General features: G+C 48.9%; 1 protein-coding gene and 1 long non-coding RNA gene across 2 annotated transcripts in view; one reads left to right on the forward strand and one right to left on the reverse strand.

Annotated features, from left to right (window-relative positions):
- Positions 1 to 255: 255 nt before the first annotated feature.
- Positions 256 to 21,225, reverse strand: part of LOC129382219 (uncharacterized) — a 78,681-nt gene continuing 57,711 nt past the window's right edge. The window contains exon 3 of the long non-coding RNA XR_008610313.2: positions 256 to 389. This is a non-coding gene — a long non-coding RNA (uncharacterized lncRNA). The remainder of the gene's footprint in view (positions 390 to 21,225) is intronic.
- LOC126521655 (larval cuticle protein 16/17-like) lies at positions 13,421 to 20,512 on the forward strand. Its single transcript, XM_050170376.2, has 2 exons — positions 13,421 to 13,822; positions 18,332 to 20,512. The coding sequence occupies exons 1-2, from the start codon at positions 13,787 to 13,789 to the stop codon at positions 18,716 to 18,718; spliced, it is 423 nt and encodes a 140-aa protein (XP_050026333.1). The 5' UTR covers positions 13,421 to 13,786; the 3' UTR covers positions 18,719 to 20,512.

Here is a 21,225-nt window from a genome sequence, read left to right on the forward strand (position 1 = left end):
GGTGTCGCCCGTACAGGCCACGCCTCCTTCGCCATACTTCTGTGCAGCAGAGCGCGAACCGATCTAACGGCCGGTGGACTTGCTGGCACGGTAATTCATTTGGGGACACTGGACACTGGAACTTCGTCTGTGAGTGTCGCGCGAATCTGGATCCGGATAAGTGGAAGTGGGTGCGAGGGCGTAATTTTTTATTTAAGACGCGAGTGATTTACAGCCTTTGTCAGTGTGGTTCGACATGTAGTTTCCAGCGGGAATTCGTACCTGCGTCGCCTCGAGGGACGCCGCCAGAGGCAGGCACACGTGCGCGCCTGCGAAGCCCTCGCCGCGCAACAGTGGCTTCGCTTGGCGTCGTCTGGTCCGGGGCAGTCGAGGGCAGCAACCACGCACTTCTGCGGATGATGAGCAAAGGGCACGAAGTAGCTCAGCAGTGCGCTATTGTATTTGCCTTTGTTTGCTTCCACGGAGAGAGAGAAAGAGGCTGGGGGGAGAGGGTGGGCCGCACTGCAGCCGGCACATCGAAAGAGCGAGCATCCAGTGCCCAATAGCAGGGATCTATCACTGCATTAATTTCTCTCCACGTCCGACACGATTCCAACAGTCGCTCTTTTTTTCTTGTTGTTTACTTTTGCAGCTAACAAAGACATTCATATTTTTTGCGTCTTTCGCCTACCGGACCGACAAGGGGCGCAGCGTAGCCGGCGTTGCACGCATTTGACGAGCCTCGCGAGAGAACGCACACCCTCGGCGGCACCAACGCCGCCGTCCCATAATTTTGCGGCGAAGCAGCATCTCGGCGCGGAATCTGCGGCCGACGGGGAACAAAACGTGGAGACGGCGAATAAATAAACGCCGCCACGGGGGAGCTGCGACACGCACAGCGGCGATGCGCCGAGCGTTTTTTACCGGAACCGGGAAAGAGCGACGCCGCCGAAGAGACGCGCCGCAGCGCAGAACCGGATTGGCCCAAAACCGAATGTATACAACGGGGCCCGTGTGTGTAACCGGGAAGAGAAGCGTTTTTCACTCGGTTCTTTCTCCCCCGAGCTCGTGTGAATAACGAGACGTGCTTCGAGCATTCTGGGAAGAACGCTCACGGGCGCGTGCGTGCCGAGGGTGGAAAGGGCGCGACGCTTAGGGGGGCGTCAATTGCGGTGATGCGGTGATGGTTGTTAAACCGACTTTTAATTCCAGCCGTTGCTTTCTTCCCTGTTCTTTTTTTTTCTTCAATGCAACGGAAAGCTTACCGACCAGAGTGTCCAATCATACAGTGGTAATGCGGTGGTACACTTATTACGAATTTTCCTTTTATCTCCAGTGAGGATGCAGCCGTACGCGGGACACATGCCAGATGAGCGTGAAAGGGATTATATGCAGCCATCGCCGAAAATCAAGTGCTGCCTGGTGCGGACGTAGATAGATTGCACAGCTATAGTTCTTCTTGTAGGACGCTTCTACAACGGCAGGCAATCCAAGGCGTACAAGTGCGTAGCAGGCGCCAGCGTAACGCGTATTCGAGAGACCAACGGCCTTTTTGTCCTTGCCTGTTCAGATCGACGGGTACCGAATCGTAGGTTATGCCGGTGGTGCTATTCTTAATGCGAAAGCACTATACGTCCCATCAGACAGAAAATCCCGCATGGTCGACGGATGGTACCAAAAATGGCCGACGGCGCAAAGAGTAAAAACACGTCAAAAATAATTCGGATTGACGTCAAATTCCTCATGGAGATTCCTGTAAACAAAGTAAAATTAGTGGCGTTGAAAATAAATTTTCGTACATTTGGGTCTGTGAGGGAAGCGAACCTACGAGCCCGCTTCCCCGACGCCATGGCGATGACTAAAGCTGTGCCTAGAGGGTGCGCACTGCACACGTCACGCCGCAGCCATATGGTTGCGACGTGAGAGTAAGATTACTCAAGGTGGAGTAAACAGAATGAAGGTGGAGTAAAGTGAGTGAAGATGGACTATGGCTTATGGGGCTTCACCCCCCCGCCGAAATTTTTTCGTGCTGTCCATGCACCGCCGACCAAAACAACCCCCGGCGCCGGAAATCACTGTGGATTTTGTCTAGAATGTCTTTTTCACGCTCGCAAACACATTTCACCGCGAACATTGCGAACTCGGGCTGGATTTCGTGGCAACGCCCATGCACCGGGAGTCACATAACGCAAGCAGCCGCATCCGAGCACAAAGTTTCAAGGGCGTTTTGATGGCGAACTTAATGGCGAACGAGCTCGCCGCGGCATTTCGCGGAGGCCGCGGAATCTACGGAACGCACGGATGTAAATTCCGATACTTTATGGGTATAAAGTTCTTATAAACTTTTGATTTGAAAGGTGCATTGGCATTTCCAAAGTTATGCTTTAGATCTTCAATGGCGGAATTTTGTAGGTTTAATGTTGTTATAAACATTTGATGCCAAAGGTGCATTGATTTTTCTAACGTCGTACATCGGAACATACAACGAGACAAGCCAAATCAACACACTATCGACAAGCTGACAAAGCACGCAGCGACGTCCGATGAGACAAAGCGTTGTGGTGGTTCATTTGTGCCATGTCACAAAAAAATATCAACATTTTTTTTCTCTTACGCCAAAGCGTCCATGTCAAGACAGGAGAGCCAGCAAAGGTAACTACGTTCTTATTTATTGTTTATATTTTGACTTTTATTCGTGAGGACACATTGAGCCTCTTTAATTTTTTTGTTCCCGCTACCCTACCAGCGGGCTGCCAGAGCCAGCCAGAGCGTATGCGTATTTCTCGTGTTGTCCCGACCACCACGCGGCGTACTTCGTTGCACGTTCAATTTTCTCTGGCCGAGTGGATTTTCGCCTGGCAGAGTTCCGGACGCTTTCAGGCTAGCAGACGAGAAAAAGAAACAATGGTCGCTCGCCGCCATCACTGTGGGGACTCGACGGATTGCACCGCGTTCGCTTGAGCGCAACCTCTCTGGAATGTCTTGTCTCGCCGGTGTAGGATACAGAGCAGGATGCGTCTGGGGGCCCTATAACGTAAAACTATTCCAATGTTTTTATTCCAATCTCCTGACGTCAAATGTGCGTAACCGCCGACGCAAGCATCGGGCGGTGACACGCAGGATTGTTAAAAGAGACCAATCAAATGCTTTCCTCGTTTATAGGAGGTCTCTTTTGTTTGCTTTGAAAACGAAAAACATTGCCTACACTGAGCGACTTGTCTTATCTAATTGGCTGATAAGAGGCGAGCAGCACGGCTCAAGTGGAGAGGTATTCGATGGGGCCGAGCCAGTGCACTGAAAATCGATAACCGGGTGAAGAGGCTGGTGCGGTGTTTGCGATTGGTCCGCTTTCCCTTACTTAGCTTGGGGTGCCTGATCGAAGATCGCGGCGACATGCAACGGAAGGTTAAGAATGCCTCTAAAAAAATCATCAGCAAAAAAAAAAGTTGACTGAGCGAGGTCGTAAACGTGCAGAAAGTGCTCGAAAACGTTACACAGCCACGCAAAAAGTTTTACTGTACGCAAATAAACCCATGCTCTCCGGCAGGTGCGAGTAGTCAATGCCTGAGAGATCGGCGGCAGCCATCTTTTATTCCTTTCGGAACGGGACAGCCTGCGGCTATTCAGAGAAAAATTCAGTTTTGTTGGGCATATTAATTCATCTTTAACGCGTACACATCACTTTGACGCGGTGAGTTTTCGCGGTTTTGTGACGTCGGATGACAGGCAAGTGAAGTAGGTGCAGCCCGACAACTTTTGACCAATAGCCGAGGTCTAATGGCGAGAAGGCGTCGAATCAGAAACAAATATTTTTCTTTTGTTCTTTGCAGTCATGCACAATCAGTGTGTTCACATCATATCAGATGGGGAGTTACCGCGGTTTTCGTGACGTCGCGTGACAGACAGGTGACGTGGGGGGGGGGGGGGTTAAAAAAGTTGTTGGCCAATGGCGGAGGGATGATTGCAGAATTGGAATAGAAAAGTTTGGAATCATCATCATCATCATCATCAGCCTGGTTACGCCCACTGCAGGGCAAAGGCCTCTCCCATACTTCTCCAACTACCTCGGTCATGTACTAATTGTGGCCATGTTGTCCCTGCAAACTTCTTAATCTCATCCGCCCACCTAACTTTCTGCCGCCCTCTGCTACGCTTCCCTTCCCTTGGAATACATTCCGTAACTCTTAATCACCATCGGTTATCTTCCCTCCTCATTTCGTGTCCTGCCCATGCCCATTTCTTTTTCTTGATTTCAACTAAGATATCATTAACTCGCGTTTGTTCCCTCACCCAATCTGCTCTTATCCCTTAACGTTACACCTATCATTCTTCTTTCCATAGCTCGTTGCGTCGTCCTCAATTTAAGTAGAACCCTTTTCGTAAGCCTCCAGGTTTCTGCCCCGTACGTGAGTACTGGTAAGACACAGCTGTTATAAACTTTTCTCTTGAGGGATAATGGTAACCTGCTGTTCATGATCTGAGAATGCCTGCCAAACGCACCCCAGCCCATTCTTATTCTTTTTGGAAGTTTGGAATAGCTTTACGTTATAGCGCCCTGGTTCTCGGTGGAACAAGCGTCTCACGTTTTCTTCGATATTCCTTCGGTAGCCACACTAGGTGCCCAAAGTAGGCATTCCATTGTGGCCAACATGCTTTCCTTTGCGTTCTTTTTTTTTCAATTCCCTGTTCCCGCTCCACAAAAGACTAAAAGACATTGTCGCGGCGCAGCAAATTGTCGCATAGTGAAAGTTCGACTTTGTTACTTTTTTTGCGAAAAGTAATGGGCCACGGGACGCTTCAATTGCCGGATACTCTTATTATATTATTTCGATAGCAATTATATGGACACTCCAGGCGCGTTCCTGCTGTCGCCCTCATGTTCCGTATAAACTCCAAGGGCGATAACATCGTGACCGCGCGCCGCATATTGTATATCTCAGTTTCAGTTTATTGATGCAATTGAGATTTTGTACAGATAAAGTAACTGTAGGATGTCTCATAGTCAAAGACTGGGGAGGGACCTCCAAAAATTGCGAGTGAGAGCGTAAGGGAGGGGGGGTGGCATGGCTTAGCCGACGATGGCGGCTCAGTCTTGCTTGCGCAAAGTAGAATCGCGGGAGGAAGCTTGCCGCCCTCCGTCGCGCGCAATACATCGGGGGTAGTGGATGCAATGGGGGCGGGATCGAGGATTCTGTAAATCTGTGGTAGCGCAACATGTTTATTTGCCTTGTTTGATGCGTTATACACAGTGATTTTTTCTTAGATACGTAGATTTATTGGAGACTTATACGTATATTTAGATATCTTGTTTCGAGGTTTTGTGTAATCATGCAGTGAACTTTGTTTCCAGTGACACTTTCTTGCCCTTTATCAAGCTGTATCTTCACATTTGCATATTCCATTGTATCTTCGCATTTATAATGTTCGAGGACCAGTCAAATGAAAGTGAGCCTACCCACACCGCGCAATAATGGTTTGGTTCATTACATGCGAGACATGCGCGTAGCAAACAGGCATCTCTCATTTACAAAAGTGACACGCAGGTGTGAGAATAAATGTTCTTTAATGCTATCATACACTGGGTTTAACACGATTGCGTGACGAAATGCATGCTCCAGAAATTGAGCAGCGCGGTGCGGTGAAGTTTTTGACAGCTGAAGGTGTTTCCTAAAAAGAATTCAGTCGCCGTATGGCTGCCGTGTACGTTGAACATTGCATTTTATTGGCCACTGAGAAGCGTTGGAGCAAACGGTTCAAAGAAGGACGTGAAAGTTGCAAAGACGATCCAAGACCGGACCAAAGCCACCATGCAATCACCCCCAACAAAATTGCAAAGCTTGATGAGCTGATGAGACAAGAACGGAGGATAAGAATTGGTGAACTGGCAGAGCGTGTGAACCTCAGTCACGATTCGGTTCACGCCATAATTTATGAACATCTTGGTTATCGGCTCTCGTGTAATGGATGCCCAAGATTTTGAACCACCGCCAGAAGACGGAGAAGTTCGGCGCTGCCTTGACTCATCCGATCCGGTATGAGAATAAGGGTGACAATTTCTTGTCTCCAATTGTGATTGGAGACGAACCATGGTGCCACTTCTACGAGCCTGAAACACGACGGCAAAGCTTACAGTGGAAACATTCGAATTCACCACCCCCAAGAAAGCAAAGGCCGTCATTTCTGCCGGAAAGGTGTTGTTGACTTTTTTTTTTCGATTGATTGTCAGGGGCCATTACTGGTAGCATTTCCTAAATCTTGAAAGGCTATCAATTGTTTCCGATATCGTGAAACGCCGGATCGGCTGCGTGTCGCAATGAAGAACAAACGACGTGGAAAATTGATGAATGGGGTCATCTTGTTCCGCGACAATGCCCGTCCCCGTGTCGCGGATGTGGTTAATATAAAACTGGCAAAGTTCAAGTGGGACACGCTGCGACATCCGCCATACAGCTTAGACCTGTCGCCTTGCGACTTCCACATTCTGGGGCAACTGAAAAAACAGCTCAAGGGAACCGGATTTGTGTCGGACGACGGCGTGAATGAGTCAGTTGCAGATTTTTTGAAGCAGCAACCCAAGGAGTCCCAACAGGGGAATCACGCGACTAGTTAGTCAATGGGACAAATGTCTAAATGCTCATGGAGACTACTCTTAAATACAGTACCCCTTTTGTCATATGTTAGCATTGGCTCACTTTCATGCACTTTCATTTGACTCGCCCTCGTATATTTTGCAGAACTCCTGCTTTTTATACGTATTCTCTGTTGCGGCTATAATTTCGGTGCAATTACTCACGATACACGACCGGTGACAACTGCTCCTGCGTAATACATTGGAACAAATGACAGCGTCATTGATATTTTTCACTGGCCGTTGCATGTGTACAAGAATGTAAACAAGGTTCTTGAACGACGAAGTTTCATTAACATGTTTGTCCTCAAGTTGTTCAAACTGATATAGTTCTAAAGTTCGTGTGATATTTTCTTTACTTATAAAATGGACAAAAAACATGGAAGCACTGATATCAGTTATTTTCGGCACAGTTTTTGGCGCATACGAATATATTCTTTTATTAAAAAGTGCATAAGTTACTTGTTTTGACAGTGCGTAGCGTTCAAGAATTCGTTTGCAGCATCTTTGGCAATGGCATTGCAGTTATTATTCGTGTATTTCATCGCTCGACAAATTGTTTAAGAGGAAACTTTAGCTCGGGCCCAACTCCGACGCGGCCTATTGAAATACGTGTAAAACGCAGAAACGCTTTTCGGAGATAAACCCTGGATCGCTTTTAATAAAATATGTTGCATTTGAGAGAAAAAGTCGAATTCTAGTGTCTGTTGGAAGCGGAATTTCGGTTTAGGGCCGGAATTTTGTTTAAAATATTTTGAAAAAAATTGAAAATTCGAAAAAAATAGGAGCACGACGTTTACAAACTAAATAGCTCTGCATCAAGAACAGATATCGCGGTTCTGTAAACGGCATCTACTATAACAGTCAAAGTGGACAAATTTGGGGAGTCAATTTCTATCTTATGTGAATTGGTTGCGTTGTGTACAAGGGTTCTGCAAAAGCCGTATTTTCATACTGAATTTTATGAGATTCATGTGTAACATATCAATTTTGTCTGCTGTAGATGTACCGTTCGATGCAATTCACCGAATTGTGATATCGTTTTTCATTGTTGAGTTACAGAGTTTTAAACTTGATAGTTTCGTTTTCTAAAAATTTGCGATCTTTGCCAAATTTTAATAAAGAATTGACAACCTAAATGAAAAATTCCAAACAAGCAGTCATAAGAATGTAAGTTCTTTTTTTTTTCAATGCAACAAACCTTGTCAAATTTGGTGCAGTGGTTGCCGAGAAAAACGAATTCTCCTTCTACATGTATTTAGATTGGAGCACCCGAGCTAAAGCTACCTTTTAAGGAGGCGGCCGGGCTGTAACCTGAGACCCCCCCCATATGAAATTTCTGGCTACGCCACTGACCACTGGGGATGTGCTGTGCTCTATACAGTGACACGAAAAATATCCCTTAAGTTCCTCCGATGCCGAGGGGAATCCAACCCAGGTGAAAAGGGTTCATCGAGGACAGCAACCCGACACATCAACAGGTTCAATAACGTGGCTGTTTGGGCCTGTTGCTAAGACACGACAGAAAGCGCAAAGCCAGACGAGGACGGCGAAATAAGACTGAGACACGCGTGCGCTAACTTGCAACAATTTACTGAGACACGCGAAACGCGGAGTCTAAAGGCACTTTGTGGCCGAACATCAAGCGAGCGCCGCTAGCAAAACAATCGGTGACTACCCAAGTATCGTAATCGCTTTGGAGTTCAAGCAATGGACGGCTTGCACACGCAGTTGTCCCCCAAACTATCATTTATCCCTGTCTCGATAATTTCACGCGTCGGTTGGCAGCTGCTTCTCGTGACGATGGCGCAGTCTTCATAGATTGGCACGCAGCTCGATTTTGCAGCGGAGTTTGCGCTTTTGCCGGAACTGGAAACAGTACTAGCATCGTCACTAGATTCACACTTCCTAAGTGCGGATCAAGAAACTCTCCGCGCGTGTCCATCACATTTCTACGGTGTTCCCGGAGGGGATCCTTTACACACCTCCCAGTTAGGCCTATATAAGTGTTACTACAAGAAATCGGTACACTATATATATACACGATTGACCCCGCACATTCAACGAACTCGTCCTTGTGCTTCTTATTGCACCCAGTCTTGTACGAGGCGCCAGGATTAGTCATATTGCACATTTCTTGAAGCTTGTCAGGAGCAGTAAAAAACAGCAACTTGAGCGTTCTCCTTTTGTCCAATCGTTTTTTAGTCGATGTGACAAGCTGCGAAAGTACGAAATCACCGCACACTTCTGCTTCCCACCAGAAACCCGCAAGACATCAGGCAGTTTGACGAATTCCGTTTTAGGATGCCTTCGGCGACACTGACTAGTACGCGAGTGGGATACCCAGAAGCAGTCGGCTGGAGAACCGTTCATTGAAGCTAGCAGCCATTAGTTCAGGGCAAGATTTGCGCAATGCGTTGGAAAGGCGTGGTATTGCAGTACCCCTCTTAACCAGTTTTGAATGAACTCAGTCGTACGGGAGCAGTGGCTTATTGGCGCGTGGTTCGTACTTCCAGTAAACCAGTTCGTCGTGAAATTAAAGACTAATGTCAAGGAATCTAATAATGTTATCTGATGGCATCTCATGGTTTATTTCTAGCGGCGCTAAGCCTGTGCGTACGAAGGTTAGTGTGTGATTGGCTAGTGATTCAAATGAGTCATGAGCCGCAGTCAAGGAATACTAAGAAGTCATCTACGTACCTAAAAGCCTTTGCCACAATGAATTCGGCAAGGCAGCAGCTAAGTCCCCTGTCAAGTTGTGCCACCCACGAGATGCCATCAGATAACTAGTATTAGATTCCTATTATTCCCATTCTACACGGCCCATGCCCCCCCCCCCCCCCAAAAAAAAAAAAATTATGGGGTTTTACGTGCCAAAACCACTTTCTGATTATGAGGCACACCGTAGTGGAGGACTCCGGAAATTTCGACCACCTGGGGTTCTTTAACGTGCACCTAAATCTAAGCACACGGGTGTTTCTCGCATTTCGCCCCCATCGAAATGCGGCCGCCGTGGCCGGGATTCGATCCCGCGACCTCGTGCTCAGCAGCCCAACACCATAGCCACTGAGCAACCACGGCGGGTGGCCCTTGCCTACGGACGCATCACAAAGCTTCGCTGCAAAAACTCGAGGAACGGGACAGCAACTGCCTCTGCAGTGGGAGCTCCACGTGACACGTCCAATGTTGCCCGACTGCTGCGCGTGTTCATCCTGAAGGCCAAGGCCAGCGTTTACGAACCGAGTCGTTAGGTGTCACTAACGGGCTTGCGCAAGGTTTACCATCTTAGGACCCACAGTTATGCGGGAGAGTCACGACCGCTCGATTCGAACACGCTTTTTATCGAGCGGCCGTGGTCACGCCTCTCGCTTGCATGTGTCTGGCCGAGCACTTGCGCAGAAATTCGTCACTTCATCTTCCGCCTCTGTAGAGCCTTTAGTTAAAGCTACCACTCGTTTATGGAACAAATAGACCTTGGTGCTTTGAAATCAGTATTTGGCGAACATGAGGAGAACGCAGCATGCACACCAGCAGAATGCCAAAAGAGCAGCGGTGGCTTTTCCTGGCTACGAGTGCCATTATTGTCCATGGTAGAGGATACCGAAGCGTCTAAGAACGCTGGACAACTCTAGCATTAACTCTTACTGGCTGAGCATCGCTGATTATGCCTATGCTGAATTACACGTGCACTTGAACATCCTGTTTGTTACAGACGCAACGTGTTTTCAACGCCCATGCTAAATTTCAGCGCAAATGAGTCACCAAACCTCAGAGAATATATACTAGGCGGGCCCTGTATAGCAACACAACAGCGGGTAACGGCTACGGTGGTTACACCGGCTCTCCCACGAGCAGGGAACCGATGCAGCGAACGCTGTAAGGCGAAATCGCTACATCGTGTTACGTGCGGACAGGCGAGCACCGAATGCAAAGGTGCTGTTCAGTTGCGTTTGAGCTCGCACAGCGAATATGCACTCCGGCTGCACGGTCAGCTTCTCTGCCGAGCACTGTAGTCCCACGTGACGGAGCACGGATAATGGTAAGGTGGGAGACACAGACGCGCAACTCTGCTTCGTACGGGTGCGCACAGCAGAACGCTAACGCGCCAGCTGGTACGTCGACCACCGACGCCGTATGGCGCAACAGCCAACGCCGGTGATTATAGGTCGCCCAGCGCCTGTACTACACAGATGTCACGAGGGAAGAAAACAGAAGAGTGACCAAGAAACTAACAAGTAAACATCACAATAATAGGAAGGCGGCGCGGAAAAGGATTTCAAACGTAAAGCTCGACCTAATGCGTTGTGCTCACAAATGTCTGACGCAGTGGAGGCCAATCGGCTTTCCATCTGGCCATTGGGTCCGTGCAAATGGGCCAGACCGACGGGCTTGAGTCCTGCGAAGGATGGGCCGATATCCGCTCGACCCGCTTGACAGAGTGCGTGCGAACACGGCCGAGTCGATTCGGGTCAGCCCGACTTCCTACACGACCCGCTTGCGTCGAGTTTATGCAAAGACAACTCTTATTGAGCAGGACAGAGTGATATCGAAAGGCTAAAAGCTCTACGACAATTCAAACTAATCTTAGTAAGCGGAGTTATAGGCGCAACAAAATACTTGATTCGGTGGTTTCTGTATTTCTTACAATACTGCTAACCACAACGATAGGGGTCCTTGCAGAGTGGTAAAGCAAACAGCAAATACATCACAGCATCATTCATAAAAAAAAAAGTAATCAACAGATTCGTTAGCGTGAACCTCGGATGTTAAATGGACACTAAAGAGAGAGAGAGAGAAAATAAAAAAAAAGGAGCTGCTCGACTCGTCCTAGCGAGTCGGCCTTTCGGGACGTAAAGCGTGCTCTTCCCAAAGTATACAATCCAGCAGAGGACGGGCGCTGACGCCGCCTTCGTCAGCTCGCAGTGACGTCATGGATTTTTGTGGCGTTTTCTCGAGCCTAGTTAATTTCTTATCGGTAAAGACGGACTACATCGTATTTTAAAAGAGCCAAATACTGAACTAAGGAAGCTTCAAGAACTTTTACGGAACCACAACGACCTAAGTGCGAAACAGTACTTTTCAGTCGACGAAGCTTCGACCCTCCACTTATCAACGTATTACCGCGAAACCAACGAAAGTAGAGTTCTCCAAGACTACATTGTTGTTCTAAAGTTATTTACTGTTCCCCTTTGGTGTCCTGTTAAACGCGATAATAAAGCGAAAATAAACACAACAGGAAGACAGAAATAACGAGTTTGGTGACCCCACCAACAGCCCCATGGCAAGCCCCCTGAATGAACGTGTGGCATGCTCGATTGATCGTTCCCGTAGCGCTCTGAAGGACCTGCAATACAGCTCCACAGAAGCAGTGCTGCGACAATACTTGAGTCGAGTATCGGTGCGTCATCGTCGCCACTCGAGCCCACTGCTTCTCGCTGCACAAGCTCGGCTGCTGTCTCACATTTGAATAGGCGCCGCGGAGTGCTCTCCGACGACGGGCGTGTTGCCTTCAGGGCCGGCTGGCGTAAGTGGTTTGTGATGCCACGTGACAGTGACTTGCAATTTACGTGATGTAACCGGCTGCTTCCTTCGCACACGAAGCCGCGCCGCAGCTGGCCTGTTTTCAGTTGGCCGTATTACAGGCGTTGCGCGTTGGAGGAAGTTGGAGCTACCTTATAAATAAATAAATAAATAAATAAATAAATAAATAAATAAATGCAACCACTGTATTCCACTGAGTATAAAGTGACGGAATTCAACTTCCATTCTAATCCGGTCTGCGAAAGAGTCCAGGAAGGGAATATTGGGCAATGTTCTGAACAATCTGTTTCTGAAACGTCCGCTGTAGATTTTACGAGGCGCTTACACTGCGGTTCACAAAGAGCAACTACCACACGACACAAACACGCAGACAAGAAGTGATAAAAAGTAAAGCTAAATCTTGGAAGAGATACTCCAATGAAGGCTTCTCCTACGCTACACCATTCACTCGTGCGATTTCCAGTAGTTGTAGAAAGCAGAAAAAAATAAATGAAGTAACCGAATAAAATGTAGCAGACTCACGTTCCCGCGTGGGGAAATGCTGCCCATTCAAGAGGAAAAGCGCGATCGACAAATCGTGCGCGGAAGATCGCGGGGGGTACGAAGGCATCACGAGGGGATGAGGAGGGACGCGATTCAAAGGGGGGGGGGGGACACGATCGAAGAGCGGTGCACCTCTTCGGAATGCGGGGAACGACGCGGCGGTCCCTCCGGAAAAGCACAGTGTCCGTCGCGCACGCATGGCCGTTCGGTCGGTGAAGGGGCTCGCACGCGAACCCACCGCGTGGCATGCGCGCTTTTTGAACCCACGAATAGAGCTGCATTCGCGCAGCCACGCGCTCGCCGACGAAGAAAGAGGGTCTGCGGAGGAGTGCATCGGTGCACAGCATCTTCCAGGGCTATCCTCGCCAGACTCATTTTCTTGTCTAGTTGCCGCCGATTCTTCGGGAGGCGGTCATACAACACGCACGCTGGTCCAGGACGGACGCAGAAGCGCGCTCGGGAGAGGGGAGCAGCAATTTCCTATTTTGCGGCGGGCCACTCGCTGTGCTCTTCCTGACACCTCCTCGCCCGCGTCGTCCCGTCGCAATCTCAGTCATCTCGTCCCTTCCCGTTCGTTCTCTCACCCGCACGCGCAGTTCCAAGAGCACAACGGAAATTGGTCTGTCCTCCTCGCTGCGTGAGAAGGCGCGTAGCCGCGTCCTCCTCGCCGCTCCAGCGCGTGCGAGATGCGTTGTTTCGGCCACACGTCCGCTCGTAGGCTGCTTTGTACGGGCGTGTATTCGCCCCCTCCACGCTTGCGTGCTGCACGCTTTGCGTTGATTGCAGCGGCGAACGTGGCGAGGAGGCGGCGGCGCGTTTGCGCATTTTCGCGTAGTGCACTGCGTCGTGGCGGGGGTGGTTTCGGCTTTCTCTCGCCGAACGAACGAAGATGGTCACGGAGGAGCGAGCCAGAAGAAAGTGCCGAGGGTCTCTCTGCGGGGGGAGGGCGTATAAAAGGGAGTAGCCACCCCGTGGACCGCAGCAAAAGGAGGAGCCCGCAGTGTCCGAACTCCGCCTGCCGCGTGTGCTAGTCGCTCGCACACCCTGAGGCACCTCTTCACGCTCCGAGTGGACGCAAGAACGGCACGCCGGAAGATGCCCGCCGCGATGGGATTGCCCGTCTCAATCAAGGTCAGTGCAGATGGCCTCCCATTCCGAAAGCTACGGAATTCGCACAACTACGAGACGAAATTGGAACCGCCGTAGCCGTTTGCAGCTTAGTAAGCGGGGCCCGTATTCACAAATAAAACTCGTTTTACGTTACAACCAGTCCTGATGCCGGACAATGTTCGAATAGTGAAACTTCCTAATCCAATCCAATATTAAGAGAAAAATTACCTTCGAATATCGAATATTTTCTTATTTCTAAACAAACAAAAGATGAAGTGAAATATGAACATTACGCGGAATCCGTCTGGTGAAAAGGATGAAGCTTCTCTATATATTATAATTATTTGTCAAATGTATATAATGCTTTCGCAATTGGATGTCCGCATACCCGCGGAGCTTCTAAGTGAACAGCAACTGCAATAACTTATCTGGGGCACCACAGCAATCACAGTAATGAAACAAGGAAGCAGCACGTCACCAGGGAAAAAAAAAAAGAAGTGTGACGATTGTTTCGAAGAGATGTAAACGTGCTGACAGTGGCGAAATGATAAATCTAAACAAAACAAAGTTGTGTACAGGCTACCTAGGAATTCTTATTTCCTGACTGGAGATTATCGGTGTGCGTTCGGCACTGCACAGCAGCAGCAGCAGCGGAACCATTCGGAGCGGTACTGAGTCCCGTCGTTCTCTCCTTCCCTCGAGGCTCCGATATTCGAAATAAACGAACAAGCGGCAATATTGAATGCCGAATTCTCGAATTAAATAGCACACGCTATTCGATTATTCGAAATTCCGAATATTTGCGGACTCCTAAAATGTATCAGCGAAGGCGGCCGGCCGTTTGCAAAGAGCTCTTGCGAATCTTCGTGAATTCGGCCCCTGATTGGCGCTGCTCGCGAACTTTTTGCTCAAGCGAAGGGAAGCACCAGACACGCTGACGTCAAGAGATTCGTAGGTGTACGACGTGATGTCGTTGGTGGAGGAAAGGGATTGGAAAACTTTTGGCGAAGTCTGCCACGCGGTGCACTTAATTCGGACGTCCATCGACACTTCGTTTTTAGCATATACTTGTTCTACGGGAAAGGGGTAGCTGGCATCGTTTGAAGTCGCTAACAACTACTAAGTACCATGTAAACAAAAAAAAGAAAATCCACGCAGAACCCTACTCCAGTTGCCTGCACGTATTCAGCGAAGCATCTTCGACTTTGCTTCCATAAATTGAACCTAATCTCCGTATAACTTATATAAAGTCTTGCTTTCTTTTGTTTTTGCACTATGCAACGCTCCATTCCTACTTTGTTGAGCGGTACAGAACGAAGGTAAAGAGTAAGGGTTTCGATGTATACCAAAAACAGAGTAAGTTCTGTTTATGGACTCAAAGGCCATGTTAAATTATAAAGGAGATCGCTCAAGGTAGTCCAGCCGTCATATTTAATTTATAGCCTCCGAGAGGAATATTTTGTCGCAGAATAGGTATACACTGCGATTATAGGATTCCTTTTAAATGTCGTAAACAGTGCGTTGCTGTGCAATGAAAAGTGAACTAAAGACTCGCACGTTGCATTTAGCGGAGCTCCTTATTTCGAAGTAATCTATTTTACTGGTGTCTTGCTGTTGTTCGCCTTTCAATATAGAGCATTTAATCATATATTGTTGATTTACTTCAGTTAATATCAGTGCGGCACTGAAAATTGATTTTTCTCCATTTGACGCCGTGACAAGTGCATTGCTTTCAGACAAGATGACCTGTGGCGTACGAGGTGACCGTCGCGAAATTAAACGTTCTGAAGTGAGAAACGAAACAAGTCCAGCTGGCCTTTTTCTTTCGTCTCTTCGATACGAGATGCATAGATTGCTGTCTTTCAAACCATTTTCTGACGAATAATTCTGCTTAATTGTGCCGATGTTATTAGGTGTAGCCGCGTCAAGCGCTGCTCGGAACCGTTCATGCACAGTGCTCGGAGGAGTGCTTTGGAAGCGCCGGATGATGAAAGACTGTCCACGCTCTGTAAGAAAAAGCAAAATAAATGGGGGTTCAGTATACGAAGCGGCCCTTCGTCTCGTTTCAACTTATAGTTTAACGCTTTGCGCAAATCTTCGTTACAGAAGCAGTCCCGACACTTGCAATAGAGAGCAAAGCTCGAGAAATGAGAAAAAAAAAAAAGAAACTAGATCTACACGCATGCACTGCGAGAGAGCAGCGCTTGTTCAGCGCTTACTGCGGCATGCTGTGGGATGTAATCGAAAAGTGTGCCAAGTCCTGTTCAACTCTCAACTTTGTCACAGGCGCAGTCAGAAGGGCACAAGTTTGGCGGTTTATTTTACCGGGTTTATTACGGGTGTGTGGCTGCACACATCCACGCACGCACGTTGAGAAAAAAGGAACAATGCGCGGGAGACAGCGTGCTGCGCCTGCTCGACCATCCGGGCTCAGAAGTCAATGAATGAGATCGTTTGCCAAGGTTGGCATCGGGGAAGTGAGCCTACTCCGTCAATCACCTACATTATCCCCCCCCCTTCGAGTCACACTAGAAGTGAACCCTTCCCTTATAGGAATGGCGCAAGCACATCCACCTTCCAAGCGCTGACAGGCTCATTTTCGAGCGAAAGCACGAAGTCTTGTCAGTGGAAATAGGTCGGCTCGTGACCACGCTGGTACGGAAGTGCTGAAGCGAGAAATAATTTATTCACACACACACGAAGGCACAGACGTCTGTCCGAGCTGACGCTTTCCGGATCCTCGTGTGCGCGAGTCACCCACGGGCCACAAAGTGCGCGCGCGTCAGGCAGCGCACGCGCCGCAAGCTCTTCCCCGCGACCCCCGTCAGGCAGCTGTAACGGCGACGTCACTGCAGAAATGTAAGTACGTGCCAGGTAGCGGAAAACAATAATGAAATTTCCCAAGCCTTCCGCATGTCGTGCCGGTGGTGTCTGCAGCTAATGCAATTCGGCTGGCCACGCTTTCAAACTGTTATTCTCGAAACACGTCTGATAGACCCAGAAAGGCCGCAACTTTTGCTGCGTTCACATACGCCGAGTGCGAAAAGAAATGCGAATATTTGTTCGCCATTTTTTATTAATTGAATTGGAGTTGCGTGCAAATATAAAAGGCCAGCTGAGAAACCGAAAAGGATTGCGCCGATGACCTAGCAGCGTCTTTGCCGTGGCTGTTGCAGTACATGTACAGGTGCCACATTGAATAACTTGTTTGCTTCTCAGCCTCTCACCAGGCTGAGAACAAGCGGCCTGGCAGAGCATTTCACGGCACGCAGCCAGCAGTGCCTGTGGCTGCACGGGGCGTGTCAGTGCTTTGGTGCAGGTGCACCGGGCATTTATCGCAAGGCAGCAATGACGAAGAAGGGAAAAAAGAAAAAAAGCTAGAGTCTCGTTTCGTCCACCTTAGCTCTCCTTATATTGGAGTGTATGTAGAATGAAATTCTGAAACGACGTAAGCTCGCATACGCAAAGAAAACTATACGCGCGCGGCCTTTTAAAGGTCCTTGAAACTGGAATGGTCAGGCGGAGTATGTATGTATACTTGCTCCCCATACGTGACGTGTTCTTTCACAAGCTTTTCCTTGAAATTATAAAAAAAAAATCAAGAGAAACGTGACTGTCATGCACTGTACCATTTCATATGAAACAGAGTAATTCTTAATTAGATTAAATTATATTATGAGATTTTACGTGCCAAAACCACGATATGATTATGAGACAAGCCGTAGTGGGGGACTCCGCAAATATGCACCATTTCGGGTTCTTTAACGAGCACCTAAATCTAAGCGCACGGAGTTTTCGCATACCGCCCCCATCGAAATGCGGCCGCCGTGGCCGGGATACGATCACGCGACCTGGCGCTTAGCACCCCAACACCAATGCCACTAAGCAACCACGGCGGGTATGGTAATTCTTCGATGCTTTCTGCGATTTAATTTACTAACACACATATACAGTGTGCGTGCGTGCGTGTCGACAGGAACGAGTAACGATCCTGAGAATCGATAGGAAACAGTAACTAAACGTAGCGCGATGTCTCACCCTTCTGATGAACGGTCTCAGGTGAGCGAAGAGTGAGTGATGGTAAAGACCTTTCTCAAGGTCGTGTTCTGCCGACAATTAGGGGAGGTATAGGGAGAAAATTTATGTATAGAAAGGCGGGACGGTTAACCAGAGGCAATTCTGGTTGCTTACTTTGCATAATCTCGAGAAGCACGTGCTGTACAGGCTGAACAATCGATCACTATCAGAACTAAAACTTCTGGGGCCAGTTCAAAAAAATAAAAAAATAAAAGAAAACTCCCCGCAGAATGCTATATTTGCGCTGTTCGAGTTACTGAGTTCTACGGGAATATATGATAGACTTTAAGAACGCGTACCTGCTATCACTAGTATGTGCTGTTCACTGTATGTGCTTAGTTCTCTCTCTCTCTCTCATTACGCTCTATTTTTCTTTTTATTCGGGCGAAATTAGGAGGGCTTCTGAATCCCTGTTTCCTCGCTCTTACGCGAATGCTTCCTGCACGTGCGCAGGTGCTGGTACTGCTTTCAGTAGTCGTGTGCCACGCGGAGCCGGCTATACCATCGGGCAAGCGCACTCAGTACTTGGTGCAGGACCACGCGGGCAAGGGCACCTACAAGTTCGGCTACGACACGGGCGAGGGCGCCCAGCAGCAGAACTTTCGCCAGGAGGAGCGCACCTCGGACGGCACTGTGCGCGGTCGGTACGGCTTCACGGACGCCAACGGGTACCTGCGAGTCATCGAGTACATCGCCGACGAGACGGGCTACCACGTGATACACACCAAGACGGAGCTGCCGCAGAACCGGCCGCGGTCGACGGTCAAGCCGCACGCGCCTTTTCTGGGCCCGCTGCCGCCGTTCATCCCGCGGCCGCAGCCCGAGGAGGAGGAGACCTGACCCTCCGGACGACGAGCGGCTGCCTCCCCGGAAAAGCGGGGCTGCCGAGCGACGAAGCGCCCGCTGTTGCGCCTCGCCCCGGCGACTCGGGCCACGCACAACCGCCGACGGCGTGCGGCTTCCTGTCGCCGACCGTGCGCGGTGCTTTCGTCCGAGAAGCGTCGCTCGCGTCGATCATCGATTACGCTGGTCACCGATCACTCGCTGCAGAGAAAAGCGCAATTTACTTGAGGGGACCTCCACGTGCCGAGAGTGTGAGCTCTCAGCCCACATAAACCGGTGACAAGCCGGTACAAATTGTGGTCGCTTGGATGTCTATTTCAAGAACCGTGCGTGCCTCAAGTTATAAAGGTCAACCGAAAGACCGCACATTTCTTGAGTGTGTGCGTCGGTCCCCGAATTATGTAAATTGGGCAGCAGTACAGTACAACATGATCTTTTTCATTGTGACGAGCACTCTCAGATGAAAATGCCACACGAGTAGTATTTGCAGAAGTGCGGCTCCGCTGGTGAAGATGTTAAGTCCATACACTTCTTTTTCGGTCTTCCTTTGTTCTCGCGAAGGTGGTCTCTCAATTTTATATTGGATCCGTCCATTATTATCTGCAGGCACGAGCAGGGCTTTTTCGTCTCTCTTTTTTCCTCCCTTCATTTGCAGTACTCTGGCGCTTCGCTTTTACAAGCGCGCGGATGACAGCTGACTGACGCCGCGAGGTCACGCCGTCTTCGGGGGCTGTTTCGGCGTCCGCTCTGTCAGCTGGTGCTGGCTGCGAGCTGGGAACAAAGTGGCCGCGGTTCGACAGCCTCCGTAGCGGAACTCCAGCGGCAATCCATCCCGCCATTCAGGACTTCAGTCCAACTTTATCGGCTTTTTTTTTCTTCAAAAACACGCTCAAAAACACATTTAAAAAAAAGTTTTGAACTACGCCTTATTTAATATTTTGGTCGCCGAAAGTCAGATGATACCGTTTGCAGCCGCTACACGTGCTTCCTCACGAACCAAACCCGCAGTGCTTGCCGCCACGTATCGCCGAGCTTGCCGGAGCCAAAAATAAAATTGATTGACACCGAAATTAAATTAGGGTGTCATCGAGCGAGGGAACGCTCGTAATTCGCAGTGCCACCACGCGTAGAAAAGAGAGAGGAGGAAAAGCTTCTCTCACGGAAGCATTGCGCGTCACGTGAATGCCGGACCACCTGAACGTGAAAGGGAAGCCCGAAAGCTGCCGACTGTGATCCTGTCGTGTCTTTTATTGTGGTCTTCTATTACAGCGCGTGTATACCCAGAAATTTTCGTTAGTTGGTGTGAAATGTGGATGTGTGATTAAGGCGTGCTATGTGGCTGCGTGTGTCCCTCTTCTTTCCTTTTGGGTCTGAGCATTATTTACCTCCTCATCTCATTGTGAGCAACGTGACGCATGCTGAGTGAGAAAGTCTGGTAGCAGAAGTCGTTGCCGACAATTTGTTTTGACACCGTTCTCCTCTGTGTGGATCTTCATTTGTGTACAAAGAAAAAAAAAAGAGAGAGAAAAACAAAACTCGGTGCTAGACACCAAAGTGCAATGATGACAGAGTGTAGAGCTGTGCTTAGGCAAATAATTTATTCGCATATAGCGAGCTAGAGCTGAAAGGCAAGTGATAAATAAAGAGATGTTCGAGTGCGTTATTTTATGTGATATATATGTCGTGTGTTATCCTACATTTTATGCCGCCCTGGGCTGTTCGAAGAATGATTACGTGCCTTCTGCGAAAATAGTGGTCTGCCTTCGAATAATAAACTGTTACCATAAACTATCTCCTTTGTTCGTGTTCATTTTATGGCCTTTCACTGCCAACGTATCTAAAGAAAGCATTTAGGTCAGTACAACTTGGCACTTCAGAGTGCCAAAACAAAAAAGCACGAGAAAAATTTTGTGACGCTCCAGGTGACTGAAGCCAGGTGCTCTCTTAAACAACGCAAGGTTGCGGCAAACACGTAGTCCAATCAGGGCGTTGCGTCAACGCGCGTCAGCTCCTGTTCCGCAGTGAACGGCCCAGTCTCGACGTCACTGGGCAACGACAAGTGCCACACCACCGTGGACAGAACCGCCCGACATTTTTGTGAAATTGCCTCAGAGGCATTGAAAACAAGCATAACGAAGACTTGAAAGGTTGGGCTTTGGTGCCGTCACATGAGACCAGTCATATCGATAAACGGTTTGATTGGTCTCATGTCGATGTAAAATAATATTGTGTTAATTGTACGATTTCTATATGCTGCGTGAGAGCGCGCGGGAATGTGCCCTATCTTTGTTATCTCATAGATTGGGGGAGCAGGAGAATAAGGATACGAAGGGCAACAGGGAAGGACGAGGCCATCATGTGCGCGTGTAAGAGCAGCGCCATGCAGTCAAAGGGGTTCGAGCAGACGAACCTCTCAAGGAACACGCACGCTTCAGTGGATGCAGGCAGCAACGCCGACTCCCCAGAGTCGTACGGCGAGGCGTGATCCAGTCGTGTTGGGGAGC

Source organism: Dermacentor andersoni, chromosome 6 (assembly GCF_023375885.2).
Source record: "Dermacentor andersoni chromosome 6, qqDerAnde1_hic_scaffold, whole genome shotgun sequence".
NCBI lineage: Eukaryota > Metazoa > Arthropoda > Arachnida > Ixodida > Ixodidae > Dermacentor > Dermacentor andersoni.